The following is a 24,329-nucleotide window of genomic DNA, read 5'->3' as shown; positions in this document are numbered from 1 at the left end:
CTTGTTTCTGAAGAGTTGTACAAGACTTGAAATATTAAATCTGTTTCTTTCTCCACAGATGGTGCCATATCTGTTGAGCTTTTCCAGTACTTTCTATTTTTACTTCAGACTTCCAACATCTGTAATACTTTTTTTTAATCAGAGACATTAAGACATAGTGTTGGGATAGGATTTTTAAAAAAACCTGTTGAATTGTCTAGGTCTATGTAAAGCTGAAATATGCTTGTACAGGGAAAATCTGTTTTTGTTGAACATCAGTTATTGAAATAGTGGAGATGTTAACTGTAGAGCTTAGCCAGTCAGCCAGCAAGCAGTTTGTTTGATGTTTAGAGGTAAAAGTAAAGTCACCATTATCTTGCCAGACAGTGTGTGACTGTTTTTATTAGAGAGAGAGATAACTGGTGGTGGTTTAACTTGAAGGTCGTCATGCCTCAGGCAAAGAGAAAAGTTGAGAAGGAGTCTTTCATGGTAACCTCAGTCAAGGCGAGAATTGACCCCAAGCTGTTGGAATCACACTGCACTACAAAGCAAAAATCGCATAACACCAGGTTATAGTCCAACAGGTTTAATTGGAAGCACATTAGCTTTCGGAGCGACGCTCCTTCATCAGGTGATGGTGGACACATGCACCCCCTCACAGACGTAAGACACTCTGCACTCACTATACACACACACGCACACACACTTTCTCACACTCACAACCCTCACCCCAGACAGACAGACACACACATGCACACATATATTTTGTGGGGTGAATTTGTACTTGTAGAGTTACATTGCACTTTGCTCAAAAACTGCATACATTCATGTAGAACTCTGTCTTCTCACTTTTTAGATTTGAATCAATCTAAACATCAGGTCATAGACAGGAGGCTAACACCTTCAACATATTGTCTAGCTATCACCATTGTTAACAGCTAACCCGAGAATGCAACTTTTTAAAAAAAAGATTTTGTGATTTACACATGAAAGAAGTGAAACGAAAGAAGTGAAACTATCACTGTATTCTAACAGCTGAAAGGCTTAACAGACAATTAATTTTTCAATGTATAATTTCAGTTACATCACACTGCAAATTTTTGCTATAAATTCTGTGTTACGATTGAGCCCTCCACAATCACCTGATGAAGGAGCGTCGCTCCGAAAGCTAGTGTGCTTCCAATTAAACCTGTTGGACTATAACCTGGTGTTGTGTGATTTTTAACTTTGTACACCCCAGTCCAACATCAGCATCTCCAAATCATCACTACAAAGCACCTATTCAGTCAATTGAGCTAACTAACCATTGTTCAGAGGTGCCTTCCTCTGTTTTGCATAGTTAATGATGTGCATGAGCAGTAATTTTTTTCTGAAAATGCTGCTGTGAACCCATTTTTATTCTGAGAGTCCTGCTCTAATTTAGCTTCTAGTTTCTCTTCTTAACTTAATTTAGGCAGACACACATTTATTTCATGTGGGAACCCTAGTTTTAGTAACATCTTGGTGAAACAGAAACTAAAATATGGAAGCTTGCTAAAAATCTGGTTGGGAATAATAGTTGATGTACTTTTATGTGGGAATATTCCACTTATTTTCAATGCAAATAAATTGAAGCTGATTTACCACTTTGTTATAGAAATATGTTTTAAGAGTCATCTCATCTTATCTACAGCTTCCACTCGCTTTGTGAAATGTGAAAAATGCCACCATTTTTTTGTGGTACTATCTGAAGCAGACTCCAAGAAGAGTTTAAACAAAGAGCCAGAATCAGCAGCTGAAGCTGTGAAATTAGCTTTCCAACAGAAACCGCCGCCACCTCCAAAAAAAGTAAAGTTTATCCATGTGCTTTAGTATATAAGTGTACATATTTCTACAATTTTTGCAAACTAATCTGTACTAATCTTTTTCCCCAAACTGAAGTTGTACTGTCACTCAAGTTACGTCTGAACATCAATGTTACTTATGATGTTATTATTTTTAATTTGGATTGCTTTTTAAAAAAAGAGGTAGATTGAGGGTGTGAGAGTGTTGAGAGATTTTAAAAGGTCAAAGTCATTCTGAAACATTGATTTAAATCTAGTTTTGCTCAGAAAATCTGTTTGCAGACCTTTGTGATGTCAATGGAAATATGTTTGACAGGAAGTATAAACCCATTTAAGGTCATTAATTATTTTTTCAGTTCAGAAAACACCAGAGTTGAAGCAAGATGTTCAGTTCAATTCAGATAACACCAGAGATCAGAGGAATGATGTTCAGTTTAGACAATACGAAATTTGAGTTCAAAAACAAGTTTAAATTTCTCCCCGTATGAATTTTTCAGTTCTTGGGAAACCAGTCATCCCAACAGAAGTGTTTAGTTTGTGAAGTTTCTCGGTCAAGAGTTTAGCTAGAAATCTGAGAGTTTTTGAGTTGAAAAAATTAGGCCTTTGAATTTGTGAAAAGTTTGTGATAGTAGTATCAGAATGAATTCACAGTCGATACAGTCCATAGAAAAGAGCTTGAATGCAGTCAGTTAAATAGAAACCTATAGAGTTAAGATAGGAGTGTAATTTCTTGTGAGTTGGGTCACTTATAGGTGCTGTTAGGAAACAGGTTGAAATTTTGTTCTGATGAACGTGTTAAGATCTTTTTAACTTGTTTATGGAGGTTGCTTTATTATGCAAAAAGAAAACAAATACCCAATGTTTGTTGTTAAAGAATATCTGCAGCCTCCTCTGAAGATATTTTGCTAACTAACCACCAAGTTAATTAACTAAACAAATCAAAAACTGATCTATCAGACAGGTTTCATTCTGGGATATGATTTCTCCATTACTGGCGGTAGCTGGGATCACAACAATTTTCATTTAAATTGAAGAGACTTTGGCATCTCCTTCCAGCAGTGCTCCCATCATACTTTTCAGAAATGTCATGATACATGCACTGGAAGTCCAGCCAAACTATTCGGGGGCGTCGTCACAAATATGAAAAGATTTAATCAAAGTATCCAAGTCCCCAATTTACCTGACTGACAAACCCAGGTTAAAAGAAAACGTCCATCGGGTTTCTGTACTTAGCAAGAAGTAGCTACTTATCACAGACATGTTTTTAAACATAGTAAAAAAAACTATAACTCTGTACTCAAGCACTGTCCCTTTTTAGAAAAAAAATACAAATACAAACAAAAGTACAGTAACTAGACATGAATGTTACAGGTGTGGAAAGTAAAATAAAAAGAAGTCAGTGAAGCACAGTTCTAGCACAAGTCCAAATACAGGCTCCAAGGAGATGTTTTCCTTCAATTCCCTTTCAGTCCATTTATTAGGGCATGAGATTGTGGGCACATCATTTCATGTGGATAAATATGGAATGTAATTGTTGTAGTATATGTTGTTCCTTTACCCATTCATTCACATTGATTACACAACATATGGCAATTCATTAATGTTTAAAATAGCTGACCTCTTGACTTCCTCTTACCATAGTATATGTTTGTGCATTTATCCAACTGTCTTATATCTCACACCTGCCACTGACCAAATCTATCTTGTTTTTACAGATGGCAAGCAATTTTATCTTCAAGTCAGAGAATACAGTTGCACCGGTTCTCTGATTTCAATATTTTATACTTAGCTGGATTTGCCTATTCACATTTGGTCATAGAGACATAGAAATGTACAGTATGGAAACAGATGCTTCAGTCCAACTCATTCATTCGACCAGATATCCAAAGTTAATGTAGTCCCCTGTGCTAGCATTTGGCCCTTATCCCTGTAAAAGCTTCCTATTCGTATATTGATTCAGACACATTTTCAATGTTGTTATTGTACCAGCCTCCACAAGTTCTTCTGGCAGCTCGTTCAATTCACGCACCACTGCACAAAATAGTTATCACTTAGGTCTCTTTTAAATCTCTCCCCTCTCACCTTAAACCTGTGCCCTCTAGTTTTGGACTTCCCTACCCTCGGAAAAAGACCTTGACAATTCACCCTTTCCGTGCACCTTATGACCATGCAAGAACACCCTTCAGCCTCCACTCCAGGGAAAATAGCCTGTTCAACCACTCCCTATCATTCAAACTCTCCAATCCTGATAACACCCTTGTAAATCTTTACTAAATCCCTTCAAGTTTCACAACATAATTCCTATAGGAAGGAGACCAGAATTGGTTGCAGTATTTCAAAGGTGAACTAACCTGTCTTGAAGGCAAAAGAATAAATTAGCAACAAAGCATTGCAACAGTAGTCCAGATGTCTAAGAAACGCCAAGGGCAGCAGTACGTGAATTCATTTGTATTATATTGGTGTTATGATCCCAGCTGATGGTAAACTGGACACGTGACTTGATAGGTCATACTTTTTTTTGTCGCACTTTGGTTACTGTGGTGGTTTGTCACAATGAGGTGACAGGGATTCACGTGAGGTTGTCAATGTTCTCTTAACACAAGAACCAAAGTTTATTCAACCAAAAACATCATCTAAAAGGCAATTTGGAAAGATCTTAAAATAAATAGCAAAGACAAAGATTCAGTTCTTTTCTTGGCAATATCATTTGCAGAAACTCAATTCCAGACAAGTACCACTCCTATCTTAAGACCATAAGACATAGGAGCGGAAGTAAGGCCATTCGGCCCATCGAGTCCACTCCGCCATTCAATCGTGGCTGCTGAGCATTTCAACTCCACTTACCCGCATTCTCCCCGTAGCCCTTAATTCCCTTAATCTTAACACTTTCATTTTTTCATTAATGGAGTATTTCCAGTTTTAATGTCAGAGAGAATTCTTTCCAAATCCTAAAAGCCTGAGCTGATTTTCCGTCTGATATCCAGGAGAGGTATATAAACCCTCAAACCTGGAGATTCTTCAAAATAACAAGCCTCCCTTCTCCAAGGAGGAAACTGTTCTTCTGAACTGAAATCTGATTCTTCTGAATTGAACTCAAACTACTACTGGTTCTAATCATTATTTTTTCTGTATGCCACAAAGCCAGCATGGTAAATATTTAGCCAGCTAGCACAACCGATATCTTGCAAGGCCTCTATGTTGCATGCTTTCTTGAAAATGATTTATTTAGTTCACCAAATGAGTTTCCTATCTATTTTTAAAAAGAAATGGTAACTTGACTGAGCTGAAACCACATATTGATTTTATCTCTACTTTAAAATCAAATTCCTAAAGGATAATATGTTATAAACCTTGAAATCAAAATGGCCTCTTCGGAAAGGTACTAGAGAGCAGGGATTTCCATTGAAACATTCGTTAACAAAATATATTCAGGTAAAGAGCAGAAAAATTATGAACATTTGTAACAGTATATAATTAATATGGTCTGCTTCTTGTTTGACAACTTAAATAAAACAAAAGGAAAGACAACGTCATGGAGATGTGTCATGTCAGTGACAAAGATGAATTGACATGTATGGTCCGTCCAAACTGGCTATCATTTGTCTGTAAGAGGTGTTGATTCCATTAATAATAGTTTGTGTGGCCATACGGCCCTTTTATTGCAGTCTCAACAAGACTGATCACAACATTTTGACTCTTGGACATAACCACTATCATTTTTCCCTCTTGAGGGAAAGAACATAACCAAGAACAGTTCTCTGATTCTGCTAATCTTTCGCCATTTGGGTTAAGTCTCGAAATAAAGCTTTGTAGTTAATGATTACAACTGAAAAAGATGATACTAGTTATGTAATTTGAAATGATGCATTAGAAAACTAACTGGATTATATGTCATCCTTCTGGTACATTTGTACCAATATATTGTGCTCTCTTTGTAATGTGATATTCAACACGTGTGTGTGTGTGTGTGTTCGCTCGCTATGTATTCTTATCAATCATTTATTCTCTTATCCTTGAACCAAATAATTCCTTTCTGATGTGACTCTTTTTATCTTGTGTATAATTTTTACCTACTTGTAAATTTGCATCTCAGTATATACTAAAGGTCTCTTTGGATTAACTATTCTTGACATAGTCTGATTTTAATTTTATTTTAGATTTACAGTTATCTGGACAAATATGTGGTTGGTCAGTCCTATGCCAAGAAGGTGCTTTCAGTTGCTGTGTACAACCACTACAAGCGCATCTATAACAATATTCCAACTAGTCTGAGGCAGCAAACAGAAGTGGAAAAACAGGCCTCCCTAACACCTCGAGGTTAGTATTTTCTTATCTTTCTGACCCTTTTGTTCATTTGCAAACTTAAGAGTTCAGAGTTTTGAGTTGGAATTGCGCAATGGCCCCGAGTATAAGTTTTGCAAGTCTTGACATCATTTTAGAAATTTTGGCAGATAATAAATGGAATAAAATATGACTGATATAATAATACTGAACTAAACATCTGGTGTAATTAAACACATGTTCTTGCATTTCAAAAACATATGTTCCAAATATATTAGGTAGACCAAATAAACAGCAACTTGGGAACTGTGTATAGCAGTGTAGTCTGGAGTTATGCATGGGTGCACGCAGAAGACGTCTTGCGACTGACTGCAGTAATTGCCTGGGAAGTTGAAACTTCCAATTGGCAATTACCCAGCAAAAATGTATTAGAGAAAGTGTCCAAGTCTGATTTGGAGTGGAAGGCTCTTTGCAGGGTTCCAATTTACTAATCTGCACAGTAGACAGGAAAAGTTGGAGGAATTTAGAAAGCAAGCTGTAAAGTCTGGCTAACCAATTCTGAACCTTCTTCAATTGGGTACCACTAGCTAGCTAATTTTGTCGCGCCCCCTCCCAAGAACACAATGGTGAACCCCTCTGCTAATTAAAGCAAACACCCATAAAAGCTCACCTTGCCTCGTGTTCTGTTAAAGTATGAGTGACAGAGAACTCCCAACTTCCACTATTTAAAGAAAAAAAATCAATTTATTCATTAACTCTAAAAGTGAACATTAAACAACAACTATTTACAACTCGAAGCCTCCTTTCTCCTAACTGCTTGTGGGAGGAAACTGGAGCACCCGGAGGAAACCCACGCAGACACCGGGAGAATGTGCAAACTCCACACAGGCAGTCGCCTGAGACAGGAATCGAACCTGGGTCCCTGGCATTGTGAGGCTTCAGTGCTAGCCACTGAGCCACCATGCCACCCCAGGGGTGCTTCGGATGGGAAGACTCCAAGCCTTGAAATTCACGAGAAAAAGTGCGGTAAAAGTAAGTGGGCAATTTGTACCCGATCTAGGTCAGAAATAGGGATTCTGAATGATTTGGGTTTAATTCTCATCCACATCATCTTTCTTTGGTACATTATAGAAGCACAACAGCTGTCGGCCAATTGATAATTCTTTAACTTGCGTATTTGACGGCAATATCCAATTGTAAATGATTGTCATTCTTGACAATCCCTGCTTAAATTTGTTAATGCAATCTATTGTAAATGTTTGTTTGTAGCTTTGCTACATAATTTATGAAGCATGGACCATGTCAGCAATTTACAATGAATATAAAAAAAATCTTATCAACGTGAGCTTGACTGATTCATGGTCAAACGTCAAATATCTCTCAATAACATGGCCAGTTATCACCGTTGGCATGCCCTACCAAATGCTGTCTACTTTCAACTTCAATTCCTAGAATGAATCTTAAAATTATCAAATTGTTAAATAGGCCATGACATTGCATCTGTTACCACTATCAAGCTCTTTGCTTGACATTTTCTGAAGTATGAACAAGAAAAAGATATTCTTTCCTTGGTAATTTTCACATTCACAGAATAAACACGTATAGAATGGAAAGTTCTGTTATGTTTGGAAAATTGTTTCATGTTAGAAATATTTGGCCTATTCCAAAGTGTGTCTCCCTCCTGTTTTTAGGATTCTTGTAGGCCTGGATTTTGTTGTAAACCGTATAAAACAATGTATCCAGGTCTGGCACAACTACAGAGAGCAAAATTCTGGCAGAAAAACTTCTTGTGGTTTTATTTTAATTGAGTAATTGATTTATCCAACGATGCATGTTCGGGTTCAAAGAACAATACCATTTATAATTAAACTAACATTGAATAAACCAGATTTCAAAGGCTCTCAAATGGAGCTTCCAATTTTCTGTTTGTATTCCATGTATGTTATTATTTCTCTTGAGCAAGAATGTATGTTTGTAGTCTTCCCTAAAAAAAAAGTCAATGAACTATCAAGGTTAAAACCAGCGGTTAAGTTTCTTTGGGTTGTCTAAGTTATGCAGATGTATAAGCCTAAAAGAATCTTTATTTGTATGCATCGCACAACAAAATATTTGTGTCATGCAAAAGTGAGTAGGGCATGGGTGCAGCAAAATCAAAGCTTGACTTGTTTGGTGAACAGAGTAAAAATTGTCAAAAATGGTTGATTCAAATGTTGTAGGAGAAGTGTTAAAGAAGGCTTGGATATTTTTGTTACAATTATTACTTGTTCAGAGCATGCTGGAACATTGTAATGAATAAGGTTAACGCATATTATTGTCAAAAACAGTCAGTTTTGACATCTGACAAAATCTCAAATGTTTTAAGTTTTATGTTTCTTTATCAGCTGTTGAAAGTAGGCCAACAGAATTTTAAATTGTTCTTTTGTGATTTGAACCAATGAGATTCAAGGAATCAGAAATGCAATCCTCTGAAAGCCAGTACAGGCCATTAAAAGAAGATTTGATTCAGAATCCCATCTGTATGATTGAAGAAAAGTTGAAGGTGTACATGGAGCACTGTTAGATTTGACCTTTGCATGTGATTTTGGTGTGTTTGGGCTAGCAGCCTGGAAAAACCAGGTATATTTTGCTACATAGTCATGACTGGGTCCATTAAAAAGAAGTACACATTGAGCAGAGCTCTCAATTCTTTGTTGCAATGTAGTTTATGGATAATTTGTGGTATGCTAAGGTTGCAGTGAGAACAAATTCTTAAAAATAATAATTTGGTTCAATTATTGCACCTGTAGTCCTAACATCATTTGAAGATACAGCATTAGCTTTTGACAACCACTACGTCACCATGCAATTCCTTAACTGTTCCAAAATTATCACACTGCTTATCTGACTGTAGTACTGCAGGAGTAGAAAGTTCCTCCAATTAAATATTGGAATTGCAGACTGAACTGACTTCTCCTCTTATCCCTAACTCCATACCCCAGCTACAGACCCTAGTAGAGATTAAGTTAATCGTTTTGCAACCTTGTTGTGACAATTCATCTTGATGAGCTCATGATCATGCCATTGCTGAAGTTGTCTTTCTTCATCTTTTGTAGCATGATGTGACTGTGCCCTGTCGCACTTCATTTACTATTGAAACATTTATTCCTGCTTTTGTTACCTCTGGATTCAGTAATTCCAGTGCACTTCAAGCTAGTCTGTCTTGTTGAGTCTCTGCAAACTTGAGGGCATCCAGAATTCTGGTAATGCCTGGACTTGCAGTTCGTCTGGTTCAACTATAATCCCTTGTGCCTGAACTACATAAGCTGCTGGTAAAATTACAAGTTGATTTTAAATTTCTCATCTGTTTTCACGTCGTTCCATGGCGTCACTCCTCCCGATCTCTTATCTCCGGTGCTATGATCCTTTGAGATATCTGCAACCCTGCCCCCCCATTTTAATCTCACCACTAGTGGTGGCAGTTACTTCAGTTGCCGGTGCCCAAACTTGGGAATATCCTCCGTACTGCTCTCTGTGTCTACTTCAATTTCTACTTTTAAGACTCTTTTTAAAATCTAGCTCTCTCTTCATATGAATTAATGTCTCCTCATATAGCTCAGTATCATACTTTGTTTCATAATGCTTCCTCAACGTTGTTTGTAATATATCATTATGTTGATGTTTCTGTCGAAGTAACACAAGTATAGAATATAATCTGTTGTCAGTGTGCTGTTTTCCACAAGAGCTAAGTCCCAGTTTTTAAGCTCACTGCCCTTTGAATAATATTTCTCAAGGCAGAATTGCCTTTGTTATTGAATTTATGAACTCATGTTTGTAGTAGAGATTTTTATAATTTAAGCATCAATTCCTGTGCCAAGATATTGTGCTATTGAGTAAGATTGTTAAAGTCAGCTGCAGTAAATTGGCTTGAATACAAACTCTCAGCTAAAAAAAAAGTCAAATAAGCTTGGTTACTGTGTTGTAAGCATGGTAAAAATCTGTTATGTGATATTTCTGATGGGTACATTCAATGCTAACCGATCTATTTATGCTGAGGATTTTATTAGCCACCTAATCAGATTACCCTTTAAGACTGGTAAAGCATTCTGTGGTACAGTATTTGTTGTGTTCTTTTGGTTATCAATTATACGTCAGAGCTTCTAATAGCAGCTTCTGTTGCCAACTTATTTCCATCAAATTTATTACATAATGCATTTTACCATGCTTACAACAGAGTATTCGGAGAATTCTGTCAACCTTTTTTAGGAGTGAAGTGCATTTGTGGTATTTATAAATGGACTGTGCTGTAAATTGTGGACAATAAAAATCCTGTTTATAATAGCATAACCTGGGAATATGTTTGGAGATTTAAGCAGTGAATGCTAAACCCCTGTAGTGTTTGCTATGAATAGTTGCCATTATACTTGCTGTTTGGTAGAGACATTGAGACAAAATTATAATTGAAGTAGAATTGCTGGGGGTTTTTTGAGTTTAAGACTAACTACTTTATCAGTGGAATATCAGTTGCTATGTATTGTAAAAATCCTGCTTCTACCTGTAATAATTGTTGTAACAACTTATCTGGTTAGCTCATGTCCTTTCATGAAAATAAAACTGCAGTTCTTGCATGGTGTGGCCTACATGTTTCTCCAGACCCACAGCAATGTGATTGACTCCTAATTGCCATGTGAAATGGCCCAAGCAAGCTGTTCTGTTCAAGAGAATTTATGGATTGGGAACAAATCTTGATCCTGCCAAGGACACCCATATTCCATGTAATCCGAAAGAAATAAAACTTATCACTTAATTTTACTTTTAAGTCAAGATGTCTGCATGGATTGTTAGTAGTAAACTTTTTTTCTGTCTGTGAAATTATTAACTCTTCCTTGTATGCAGAAGATTTAAATGTTGCAAACTATCCTTTACTGAATCAAGGTTCATGAAATAGGCATTGCGTTGAAGAATGTCCATTGGTCTTCTATTTCGGATCTCTTTGTAGTTTGTGCTCCAAGCAATAGCTAATGTTTATTTTGAAAAATATAAGGTGAGCAGTTGCCCTCACTGCAGTATGTTATTCCAAATAATATGGTAAAAATTAACCATAAAGTTTTTCAGATGCTGTTCTTTAATTGAAAGATGTGATGAATATGTGGAGGGGAAATAAAGAGCTGCAATTTGGGTTGAATGTGGGTTGGGAGGAGCAAAGTTCCAAATGATAGGAGGTTACTTACGACTTTATGATTATATTCTTGTATCACCTGTGATGGCAATCACTCTTGGAAGGTTTGAGAGTCCAGGATGTATGGACTGTTGGCTTATCGCCTGCTTTATCTCTGACTAAAATATGCCACTTATTTATTTTTGCCTTCAATGTACCTTTGCCCATTTCTGCCTGTCATTTGGGCATCTTCACTGTCCACAGTTCTTACAGGCCTAGCTTTATGGTATCATTTCTGGCTTGTAATCAAGTAAATTGTCAGTATAAGTTAATGTTCAATTTGCTTTGTCTGTTGCTACGTTGTGTTTTGGCATGTTAACTTTGCCCCAGTTTTAGATGCTATGCATTACTTGTAAAGTCTATTTTGCTGTCCAGTATGCCTTTGCTTGATTTGTCCATGTTGTATTTCATCTACTAGATTTGTCCAAGTGTGGATTTGTAAGTCTGTTCCACCAGTTTAGTATCATTTGGAAACTTGTGATTAAGCATAGAAATAAAATGCACATTCTACACTAAAAGTAACACCAGTTTCTTTTCGTTTTTTGAACCAAAGAGTACTTAAATTCCATTTTGTAGGAATTTAATAGTTGGAATAGAAACTGCTGAACTTTCAATTACTTTTTGGACCTTTCTTCCCTTTAACTCATTGAAACATTACAAACTCTAATCCACAAAATAAAGACTACAAAATATAAGTGATAATAGTGGTATAGATAGTCAGTGTTTGTTCTCACCCAATCAGCAGCTTCCATTTGTCCTTGTCATCTAATCAAGCAGCATCAACATGGCTTCATAAAAGAGAAATTGTGTCTGACTAATTTATTAGAATTTTTAAAGAAAGTCTCAATCAGAGTAGATAGAGGGGAACAAGTAAATGTATAGTATTTGGACTTCCTGAAGGCATTGAACAAGCTACCTCACAGAAGATTAAGTCGTAAGGTAAGAGCCCATAGTGTTGGAAGTTGTATATTGGTATGAGGAAAGAATTGGCTTATGGGCAGGAAAACCTGGGGAAGAAGGAATTGTTTTTCATGTTGATGACCTGTGGCCAGTGGGCTCCCCAGGCATCAGTGCTGGGACCGCAACTGTTTACAATATATGTTATGACTTGGAAGAAGGAAGCAAATATACTGTAGCCAACTTTGCAAACAGTACAAAAATAAGAGGAAAGGCAGTTGCGAGAGGGGTGTTAAGGTTGAGGTTAATTCAGTGGACAAAATGTTGGCAAAATGGTGTTTTTTGGGAAAATGTGAAGTTCATTTGGGAAGAGAACAAAAGAACAGAATATTAATTAAATAGAGAAAAACTGCAATTTGTTGGAACACAAGGGATTGAGGGCACGAAACACAAAAAGCTAGCATATAGGTGCAGCAGGTAATCAGGAAAGCTGAAAGAATGTTGGTCCTTATTTCAAAGGAGTTGTAATATAAGAGCAGTTATATATAATTACTGCCACTGTAGAAGTGCTGGTGAGGCCACATGTGGAGTACTGAGTGATTTTGGTTCTTACCTGAGGAAAGATTAGTTCATTGGAGTCAGTTCATTAGAACTATCACTGGTATGGAGAGATTGTCTTAAGAGGCAAGGCCAAACAAGTTTGAGATTCTACTCTTTGGAGTTCAGAAGAATGAAAGGTAATCTCAAAACATGTAGGATTCTGAAGGGGCTTGACAAAGTAAACACTAGAGGATGTTTCCCTTTTGGGAGGGCCAGCGGACATGGTCGCAGAATAAAGGAACGCCAATTTTAAACTGAGATTAGGAGGAATTTCTTGTGAGGGTTGAGTATCTTTGGAACTTCTTGCCACAGAGAACTGTGGGGGGTAAAGTCCTTCTGTATACCTAGTGCTGAGAAATTCTTGATTCATTGGGAAATCAAGATTTATGGGAAATTGGCAGGAGGTGAATGTGAAGAATGTCTGATCAGTCACAATCCTGTTGAATGGCAAAACAGGCTTGAGAGGCCAAACAGCTACCCTAGTTGTAATTTCTGTGATCTAACCTTCAGATGTAAACAGAAAAATTAATTAAAATGAACTTGACACATACTACTAAAGTGGATCTTTAACATTTTTAAATAATTTGGTTGTGCATAACTGCCTGAACAATGGCATAATTTGTTATAACTTCTATAATGATAAAAGAAACAAACATTTTGTTCAAGTCGTTTGAAGACTTTTTATTATGAAAGTATATACATCTAAAAAGTCTTTCCGAAAATGGGAGATGTCCAAAATCCAGGAATTTTATAAACTGCCAAGCATGACCTTTTATCTTGAATGAATAAGATAATTGGCTTATTCACCTCGGTACTACACTGATGTAATGATGCATGTGGGCTAGTTTTACATGTTCGTCTTTTCCTTGTTTTCTCCATGTGTTCCATGCGACCCTTAATCTGAAACAAAAATTGGTATGTTGCAAAGTCCATTCTGATTTGAGACACTACCTCGAACCAGGCTGCAGTAGCTAAATAGAATGTATATTTTTTGTTTTCTATCTGTACTCTATTGCAGTAGAAAGTGTAGTTAGAATTGTCCTACCCACACCACCCTAAAAATCTCTCTTTTACATATATTTTGACAAATGGGTTGTTATAACATTCTTTTGTAAGGTGGGATGTGGCTAAATGAGACTGACATCACATGAGCAATCACTATCCAGTTATGCTCCTTCAGTACGGATCTGTTTTTTGTATTAAAGATTTGTAGACCCGTGGGATGAAGTAAACACACAGATATATGTATTTAATGTGCACATTGAAAGTTCACCTATGCCTGTTGCCGCTTTGTTAGTTTGTTATTTAATACTTCTAACCTTTCTCTGTAGAGTTAGAAATCCGAAGACGAGAGGATGAGTACAGATTTACAAGTAAGTTGACTCCATCTTCTCACCTGTGACTTTTTTTTTTTGGGTTTTTTTTTGTTTGAAACTGAAAACAGTTCAATCGTCACTGAATTGTGTATCCTACCACATGGATAATCCTTGGTGGTCTAAAAATGGACACAGGTGATCTTACAAATTTATAATTTATTTCTAATTGAAGTTTCTTCTGAAACCCTTTCGGAAGGACATAGATATCGTGTGCAGCATTTGAAAATATCTGTGTTCATTAAATAGAAGATTATACAAAATGAAGCACAGACTGAAAGCCGCTCATACTTTTATTGAAAATTCTTGATGTAATTCTTCGTTGATTTCCAAACGTTTATAACTTGCTTCAAGACTCTAATGTGGTCTGACCTGTATTTTTACCATCCTCTACTTCAAAAAAAAGTTTCAATTTATGATTTACTGCTTTTTTTCTTCAAAAAAAGTTGGCACTCATTGCAAGTTTGATTTGAGAAAAGCTTTTCCTTGTTTGTTTCCCTGTATCTGAGGCATATTCTGAGCATTAGTAGTTTTCTCAGTTTTTTCCATGTGCTAAACTCCAACCGTGGTCTTTATGTTAGCCAATAAAAGTTCATAATCAATTCACTGCATTAAAGCAATATATCTGTAGTTTACAATCTGTATACTAACCTTTACAAAACCTTTTGAAAAGATGGAAAATTAGCTCATTTCATCTTTGTCAATTGGCCTATTTAAAGTAATATTAGTATTTTATTTCTTCATTTGTATGTTAAGTCATTGAGCCATAAATGCAAGATTGAAAGATGTCTAAGTCCACAGATCAGTCGCAACATGACCTCCCAACTCCTGTACTCAATACGCTGACCAATAAAAGAAAGCATACCAAACGCTGCCTTCATCATCCTATCTACCTGCAACTCTACTTTCAAGGAGCTATGAACCTGCACTCCAAGATCTCTTTGTTCAGCAACACTCCCTAGGACCTTACCATTAAGTGTATAGCTCCTGCGAAGATTTGCTTTCCCAAATGCAACATCTCGCCTTTAGTTAAATTAAACTGTACCTACCACTCTCAGCCCATTGGCCCATCTGAGCAAGACCCCATTGTAATCTGAGGTAACCTTCTTCGCTGTCCACTGCAGCACCAATTTTGGTGTCATCTGCAAACTTACTAACTATACCTGTTATGCTCATGTATGGCTGTCCTGCGTTTTGCCTGTTTGTGTGTACCTGCATGATGTGAAGGCCAGTGTTGTATTGTTATCTAAGGAGTCATTTGACCCTTTGTAAAATAAGAACAATATCTTTTGAAAATTGACTGATTTTAAGAAGTTGAAATGAGAAAAGATTATTTAGACATTCCAAGTTTTCCTTCAGGTTCTGATTGGGTTCTGTCTCTCTTTCATCTTCCTGCCTTTGTCATTCTCTGTTTTGCTGACTCGAATTGATACTTCATTCTGAATTCTTCAATCTACTGATAACAATTCCAGAAATGTCCATGGTGGGTGGATTGTAAACACCAACTGTACACCTTTAATCAGATTTACAGCCTAATCTGTAGGTGCTGCTGGAGCCTGAGGCATCTGTGCTGTCAGCCTACATAGAATATTGTTTCATTGGTCTCTGCAGCACTTACTCCATCCTATTGCTGTTTGCATTAGAGACAGTTGAGGATGGCTTCTTAGTGCTGTGAGCCAAACAGGAAGGGAACCTTGACTCAGAAGTTAATGCTGGCAGTGAGATTGAATATCTTATAAAAGTGAAAAAGAATTGTGAACCTATCATAAATTGGTGAACTTGTTGCAATACACAATTTGACTGTACGCCGGAAAAAATGTTCCTTAGACTTTAAATTTTCTGACAAATCATATTCTCTGAATCTATTAATGTATCTGAACATAGATTGCTTTCTAAATGCCATCATATTCTTTCTTTCCTTGGCAGATTATTGTATCTAAATTTTTTGTGACTGAATTTCATTAATAATGAGCCCTTTTGTTTATGCAATTATCTTTCTGCTTTTTATTCAGAATCTATTGGCTGCTATTTCTTTGTGGGTTGGTAAGACCCTCTGTATTTTACTACTTAACATTTCACATTACTTCAGCACTTGACATTCTATATTTTCTATAGATGTATAATTGCTTAGAGACAGTTTTTACTTGGCTGTCTACTATATTGTCAGAATTCTGTCATTCAAATTAAGGTATGTTATTTTCCTAATTACCAGCTTCAATTATGGTGAGCAACAAGGAACAAGAAAGAACATTAATAATTCTCCCTTGTAGTTGTGAAGGGCCTTAAGAGGTACATTTTATAATCTAGCTGGTAGAGAGGAAAAATTCCTTTTTATGATGTGCGTTCTGACGTAGATTTGAACTGGACTTTAGACCATAAGGCCATAAGATAAAGGAGCAGAATTAGACAATTTGGCTCATTTCTTCTGGTCAAGCTATTCAATCATGGCTGACCTGTTTCTCAACCCATATTCCCATCTTCTCCCTTTGATTCCCTACCTACTTTGTCTTAAATACATACACTGACTTGGCCTCCAAAGCTCTCTGCAGGGATAGATTCCACAGATTAACCATTCTCTGGCAGAAGAAATTCCTCCTCATCTCCATTTGAAAGTGTCGTGCCTTTACTCTGAGGCTGTAATCTTTCCTACTAGTGGAAACATCTTTGCCATATCTACTCGATCCAGGCCTATCTATGAGTTTCAGTGCAATCCCCCCCCCCCCTCTTTCTTTTAACTCCATCGAATACAGTCCTCAACCGCTTCTCTTATGACAAGCCCTTCATCCTGGGACTCATTCTTGTAAACCACCTCCAGACCCCTCCACATCCTCCTTTAGATACAGGGAACAAAACTGCCCATAATATTCTAGATGTGGTGTGGATAGACCCTTACACTTCCTCAGCACTGTAGTCCTGTTCTTGTATTCTAGCCCTCTTGAACATTGCGTTTGCCTTCCTAACTGCCCACTGAATCTGTATGTTAACCTTAGGAGAATTCTGAACAAGGATGACCAAGTCTCTTTGTGCTTCAGATTTCTCAAGAATTTCCTCATTTAGAAAATAGTCTATGATTCTCCCTTTCCTATCAAAGTGCACAACTTCACACTTTCCCACATTGTATTCCATCTAACACTTCTTTACGGACTCTGGGCCTGTTCAATTCCTATTGCAATCTCTCTGCTTCCTCAAGACTACCTGCTCTCCAACTATCCTTGTGTCATCTGAAAACCTAGCAAAAATGCCCTCAGTTCCTTCATCCACATCATTAATGTTTAACGTGAATAGTTATGGTCTCAATGTGATCCCTGCAGAACTTGACTTGTCACTGGCTGTCGTCTTAAAAAGACCCCTTTATCACTACTCGCTGCCTTCTGCCAGTCAGCCAGTCCTCGATCCATGTCAATATCTTCCCCCGAATACCATGGGCTCTTGTCTTATTTAGCAGCCTCCTGTGCAGCACCTTGTCAAAGAGCTTCTGGAAATCCAAATAGATAATGTCCACTGATTCTCTCTTGCCTAACTTGCTTGTTACTTCCTCAAAGAATTACCTGCCTTGTTCATAGTCACAACCTCCTGTCCCTGACAGCTGACCACATTCCATGTAGTTAGTCTAAAGATTCCAGGTAACCCTTCCCCCTTCCCAATGTGTCACAGTGGTCGAAGCTCAGACTCCAGTTCATCAACTCTGAGCCACAGTTCCTCAAGGAACCAACATTTGTTTCAGATGTAGTTACTACAAACCACAGTAGGGTCCACTAGCTCCCACATCATGCAGTTATAATACATCACCTGACCCTGCATCTCTGGTTTAATTATTTAGTTCCTAATTTGATTTTTTAAAAAAGATCCTACTGGTCTTTTAGTTTGTAGCCTGCACGTATTTCCCCTATTTACCTTCAATCTGAAAGTAACCTATAAATAGAATAAATAAGTAGTTGCAACCACCAGCCAATGAACTTGTGGTTTATCTGTGATGTTGCTTATTTGTGCTGGGCACCTGATTCTGGGTCTCGATTTATTCTGTTTCTTTAAAAAAAACCTTAAAGTACGAGCCACAAAAAGCATCTCTTTCCTTCAGCACCGACTTCCCAAGTTGTCTCCAAATTCACCAAATTATATATTCACTTGCTGTGTTCCCCTCTCTGGATGTGACCTGTACTTCCTGATCATGTGCTTTTAACAGACCATTTCTTAACTTGAGCTAGGTGAGCTAGAGATGACTTGCACTAGTTACGTTCAATAGTAAATAACACCTATTAAGGCTATATTCAAGCTTCAGTGATTAATAACTATCTCTATCAGTTGAGTCAGCTACTTATTAAGCTTTTCACCAGACTACCGAATTATAAACTTTTAAGAAAGATTTACCAGTTCTATTACCACGTTGCCTCCCTATTCCTTGAACTATATACTCACTTGATATGATCTCTCCTCCCTGACCGTGCAAAGCTTACTTTGGTAAAGTTGTCCTGCTTCCAATGAAAATGAAATCAGTCTCAGTTGAAGCTGTTTCAGGGTTTACATCAAAGGTTTAGTTTATTATTTAAAACGTGAAATGAGTTCTGAAATCTGTGTAACTGTCCAACTAATAGTTCAGCTAGAGGCAATGCCTCATTTGATCTAGCATTGACCAAATGTATTCCATTTTGAAGTGAAGTAGCAACTGCATTGTCCCTTACAAAACCATGAATACAATAGGCCACACTGTAGCTGGCACTTAAACCTAATCATTAAGTTTAATGCTACCAGCCCAATTTGCTCAAACTTTCTCCCAGCAGAATTGTCACCCTCAGCTCTGCTGTTATAAAGCTTTCCATTAATTTGCTGAATCAGGAATTCTAGTGCATGCAGTCTCTGGGAAATCTGACCTGCCATACATAACTTCTGCAAGTTATTTAGTCTCAGTTGCTGCGAGGATCAAATTAGTCAGTTTGTTTATTTGAAAACTGTGACTTTCACTAGCCTTATGTAATTTATTTTATTAATTGTATATTTATGTTGCAAGTAAAATATACTAATCATCTATTTTGCTTTAAACAATGTTTTTATCACTTCACATATTAACTCATTCAAAATTTGTTTTTTTCCATTTCATTATTTACATTTGTACTTACTATTTTAGTTCAAGCATATTGGCATTTATTTAAAAAAAATTTAGAACTCTGGCATATATGTTGCACATATTTTGAAAGCAGTGACGACACCTGTGTATAGGTTGTCTTATAGTGACAGGTTGAAACCCGAGGCTATTCCTCAGAATGAGTATAATTTCCACATTCTGAAACAACTTTTATTTTTCTTGTACCAACTATCTTGTTCCAATTGCTGTTTTCTTTTTGTACTGTTAAGTTTTAATAGTTTATTAATCAACCCAAGTTTAAATCTATGTTTGGTCTCTGTGTGCACTTGAAATGTCTCTTTGAAGAGATATTGACTACATTTGCCTTTATTGGTCAATGCAGGCATTCATTAGGCCACTTTTGGAATACTGCATTCGATACTGGTCTCTCTGCTGAAGAAAGGATGTTGTTAAATGTGAGAGGATTTAAAAAGGATCCACAAGGATGTTGCTAGGGTTTGGCAGTTTGACCTATAGGGAGAATTGGATGGGTTTTTTTTCTATGGAATGTCAGAGGCTGAGGGGTGACCTTATAGAGGTTTACAAAATCATGAGGACCATGATCTTTTCCCCAGGGTAGGGGATTCCAAAACTAGAGGACATAGGTTTAAGGTGAAAGGGGAAAGACTTAAAAGTGACACAAAGGGCAATATTTTCAAACAGCAGGTGATCTGTATATGGAATGAACTGCTAGGGGATGTGGTGGAGGCTGATACAATTATAACACTTAAAAAGCACCTGGATGGGTATATGAATAGGTTGGGTTTAGAGGAACACAGGCCAAGTGCTAGTAAATGGGGCTCAATTAATTTAGGATATCTGGTTAGCATGGGTAAGTTGGACCGAAGGGTCTGTTTCCTTGCTGTACATCTCTTTGACTCCACATTGACATACCACTTGGTTGAATAAGTTGCGAATTCATTTGCTGATGGGAATGACAACTCATTGTGTACAAAGATGTCTTCTAATGTGCACCTTTCAATCAAATCACTGTTATGAATGCAGTTATTGAGCTTAACATCTTTAGTCCATGTGCTGTTTGCATAGATAAGACAATGAACTAACCTAAAAAGCTAACTTCCCTGCCCTTTGAATAGCCTCAAAACACTGATATTTAAAACCATGCTTTTGGTTATCTTCCAGAAATTTGTTATTATCTTTCTGCTCCACCTTTGGCTATTTTCTCAGAGACTTTATAAATACAAGTTTTTTTTTGTGATTAGCAAAATGATGTTAATGTGTATAGTTAACAATGAAGCATTGTATTTAGTAAGATCAATACCTGGTGTGTGGGAATTACTGAATGGCTGTATAACATTTAGTCATTCAAAGTTAGAAATGGATGTAACCATAGAAAATATATATAGGGAGTGAGCCATTCAAGCCTGCTGCACTATTCAATATGATCATGGCTGATCATCCAACTTGGTAACCTGTTCCTGCTTTTGCCCCATACCCTTTGATCCTTTTAGACGCAGGAACTACATCTACCTCCGTCTTGAAATATTCTGGTTTTGGCCTCAACTAGCATCTGTGGCAGAAAATTAGAAGGTTAGTTAGAATTACAAAGGTCATCCATCTCTCTCAGCATTGGGGCTTGAGTTTTGTTTCTCTTCTATAATTGGAAATTTTGCTGGGGCCTTTGTTGTGAATTACCAGCCTGTGTTGATACTGTGTGAGGTAATTTGTGAAAGTTGTTCCATTTGCTCTATTGTGGATGAACAGGATCTGCAGCACATCATGATAACCTGTGTCAAACAGCAGTGAAATGGCAGAGGAGCCTAAGCTGGAGAGTTTCAGATCTCATGCATAAATTTTGTGAGAGATAGCTGGGATATGGGGCTCGTTTCTTGTATATCCATAGAGTTTGGCTAAACACCGTATACCTTGCAAATACATCCTGGTAGCAATCATAGAGAAAAATAGCACCACTGCCACATTTTGAAATTTTAATGCCTACTTTGTTTAATTAATGGTGTAAAATCATATGAAACATAATCTGAGACCACAGTGTGGTTTGAATGTCGTTTTATTAAGTCACTATTGCAGACTTGTACCTGGGTTGAGTTCAAATGCCGTGGCCTGAATTGTTTGGTCAAACAATTAATTAGAGAATGACAAGTGACCACCTATTAAAGGTGCTTGGATGTAGGGACAACAGCAAAAGTCAAGGGGTTGTGTGGTGCTGTGGTAGTGTCTCTATGTCTGAGCTAGAAGGCCCTGGTTCAAATCGTCTCCTTCCATGGAGATGTATCATTAACGTGTCTAAATTGTTTTTTTTCTGTAAGAAGTTCAAATGTGCAACAGCATGAGTTTCAATCTGATCTTCAACCGCGGGACCTAAGGGAGGAGTAAAATTGGGTAAATAACTGAGAATATGGAAGGTTTATGTGGGTGTGAACGAATATGAAATGAAAATAGAGTACAGAGGAAGCTCGATTGTCCAAATGAGGTGGTTTGGATCATTGATTATTTGATTAACTGATTCAATGCCTCTCGGAGTTTTCTGAAGTTTCCTTTTTCCTCGCTCTGCCTGCCTTGTTTCCTCTCTCTGTCTCAGGGCTTGTTTCTAAGCATTTGTGTGTAAGGGACCTGCAGCATTGCTGAAGCCTCTTGCACCCCCCAATCAGTTCGATGGGATTAACACAGCGAGCACTTGCTAAGTCCGACCTACTCGGGAGACTAGGCACCAGCGCGCTGCGTGCGAGGCCACACGAGGAGCAGGAAAATCAACGTTAGAGCAGGAGGCCTGCTTCTCAGATGCTGCCTGACCTGCTGTGCTTTTCCAGCACTACTCTAATCTTGACTCTAATCTCCAGCATCTGCTGTCCTCACTTTCACTTAATTAGTTTTGGATGTAGGGTTGCTCGCTGAGCTGAAAGGTTCATTTTCAGATGTTTCGTTACCTTACTAGGTAACATCTTCAGTGGACCTCATGTGAAGCAATGCTGAAAATTCCTGTTTTCTATTTATATTTTTGAGTTTATTTGGGTTTGTGATGTCATTTCCTGTGGTGAAGTCACTCCCTGTTCCTTTTCTCAGGGGGTAGTAGATGGGGTCTAACTCGATGTGTTTGTTGATAGAGTTCCTCTCTCACTCGTATCCTCGCATATGGATGAGGGAGAACACCACTTTGATTAGGACAATACATCCAACCTAGGACCAGCCAAACAAAGATACGCACGAGAATTCCTAGAAGTATGGCATTCCAACCGGAACTTTACCAACAAACACATCGAGTTGGACTCCATCTACCACCCCCTGAGAAAAGGAAGTGACTTCACCACAGGAAATAATATCACAACAGAAAATGACATCACCAACCCAAAGAAACCCAAACATATAAATAGAAAGCAGGAATTTTCAGCATTGCTTCACATAAGGTCCACTGAAGATGTTACCTACTAAGGTAACGAAATGTCTGGAAATGAACCTTTCAGCTCAGCGAGCAACCCTACATCCAAAACCTCAACTTGAGCTTCAAATCTTCTCAAAACTCACTATCGTCTAATTAGTCCTGCAAATTAATTTGAAGCTCTAATTCTTTTGATTCTCAGTATCCACAATTGTATCTATGTTTACTCAAACAGCATTTATGTAAACAGAACCTGACTGACTTTCAAAACTCAGGGCTACTGAGGCTAGTTGTGTCCCTGATTATTATTATTACATCTGGCATTAGTGAACTTTATACATAAAGTGAAGAAACCTGTTGCCCTCCTGCTCTGTATGGTTCAGCTACTATACCAGTGTGTTAAGTTAATCAGTGTCAGAAACCTTGGAGTTGTTCCTAAATGGTTGTGGGTCACAAGCTCCTAGAATGAGGAACTGATATTTGAAAAAGAGATTCCCAAGTTTGGGGAAAGAAAAAATCTTTGTTCAATGCTAACCTAGAAATGCTGGCAGTAGTCAGGATTTACATTGTTTGCAATTCTTTTTAACCATAGTTGCAGCAGTCTCATATTTTTATTTCAGAATTGGAACATTTTTTATTTTTTTCTCAATCTCATGAGCTGGAGATTACTTACTGTAAATGGAATAAGTTTCACAGCAACTGACTAGCATTTATTTTTCTTCAGTGCATGTACTTTATTCAGACTAGGCTTTACTGTCCCTGTGTTATTCCTGGTGTACTTGATACAGAAACTTTGTGTATAATTGGACAATTTTTTGTTCTGCATCACTGACATTTTGTGTTGATCCCCACACACCTTACAACCATGGAATATGTAAGCATTTTATTACTCAGTCCTGCTTTGGCAAAAATCATTACAAAAACTTTTTCTTTACATATTTAATCCAAGTACAAAATTTTGAAAAATATGTTCTGTTTAATCAACATGTGTGATTGAAGTTTGTAAATCCTTTTGAGTGATAATTTTAAAACATCTCTGAATCACTGGTATCATTTTAATCTGTCTATTTCATTAGGCACATGCTGGCACAAATAACCTGCTAAATATTTAAGGTGTAATGAATTATTTAAATTACTTAATGTGATTCTACAAACATGTTAGAAAAACCATCATGGTTACCATTGCAATGCACGTTTCATAACTACATTACCACAATCCTAATGTCTGCAGAATCTGTGGAAATAAGTGTAAAACACTGAGATTCTTTTGTTTTACTTTTTGCTCCCTATAGAGTTGCTGCAGATTGCAGGCATCAGTCCACACAGTAATGCACTTGGAGCTTCTATGCAGCAGCAAGCAAGCCAATCAATTCCTCAAGAGAAGCGAGGAGGAGAGATTCTTGACTCAACTCACGATGACATTAAGTTGGAGAAAAGCAACATTCTGTTGCTTGGTCCCACAGGATCAGGTCAGCTTGAAATGGGGAACAAGTATTTACAGTGCTGCAATAGGCTTTACAGTGATCACAGTGCAATGCAGTTATTTGAGCTTAACAAGTGTTGTCATAATTATACGTCATTTGAGTTTAAATCCAAGCAAGTACCCAGAATAAGAGAATTTGTTCTGTGTAAGATCAGTGCAGTGTTAATAGTTCTTGCAAATGGATGGCTGCAGGTTTTAGATCATTTTGGTATGCTCCCTTTTAGA

The 24,329-nt window shown here is 37.4% G+C and overlaps 1 protein-coding gene across 2 annotated transcripts in view; it reads left to right on the top strand.

Moving 5' to 3' along the window:
- clpxa (caseinolytic mitochondrial matrix peptidase chaperone subunit Xa) overlaps window positions 1-24,329 on the top strand; it is a 44,708-nt gene that overhangs the window by 5,571 nt on the left and 14,808 nt on the right. Inside the window, exons 4-7 of one of the 2 annotated variants that reach the window (XM_043677344.2) lie at window positions 1,652-1,806; window positions 5,960-6,119; window positions 14,106-14,147; window positions 23,914-24,090. In XM_043677344.2, coding sequence (XP_043533279.1) covers window positions 1,652-1,806; window positions 5,960-6,119; window positions 14,106-14,147; window positions 23,914-24,090 — 534 coding nt within the window. The remainder of the gene's footprint in view (window positions 1-1,651; window positions 1,807-5,959; window positions 6,120-14,105; window positions 14,148-23,913; window positions 24,091-24,329) is intronic. The other variant, XM_043677345.2, reaches the window with a different exon arrangement.

This window comes from Chiloscyllium plagiosum, unplaced genomic scaffold (assembly GCF_037043375.1).
Source record: "Chiloscyllium plagiosum isolate Xiang-an unplaced genomic scaffold, Cpla_swu_hap1 HiC_scaffold_39, whole genome shotgun sequence".
Classification (NCBI taxonomy): Eukaryota; Metazoa; Chordata; class Chondrichthyes; order Orectolobiformes; family Hemiscylliidae; genus Chiloscyllium; species Chiloscyllium plagiosum.
The sequence above is the reverse complement of the archived record's forward strand: the minus strand, read 5'-3'. Positions and strand labels throughout refer to the sequence as shown.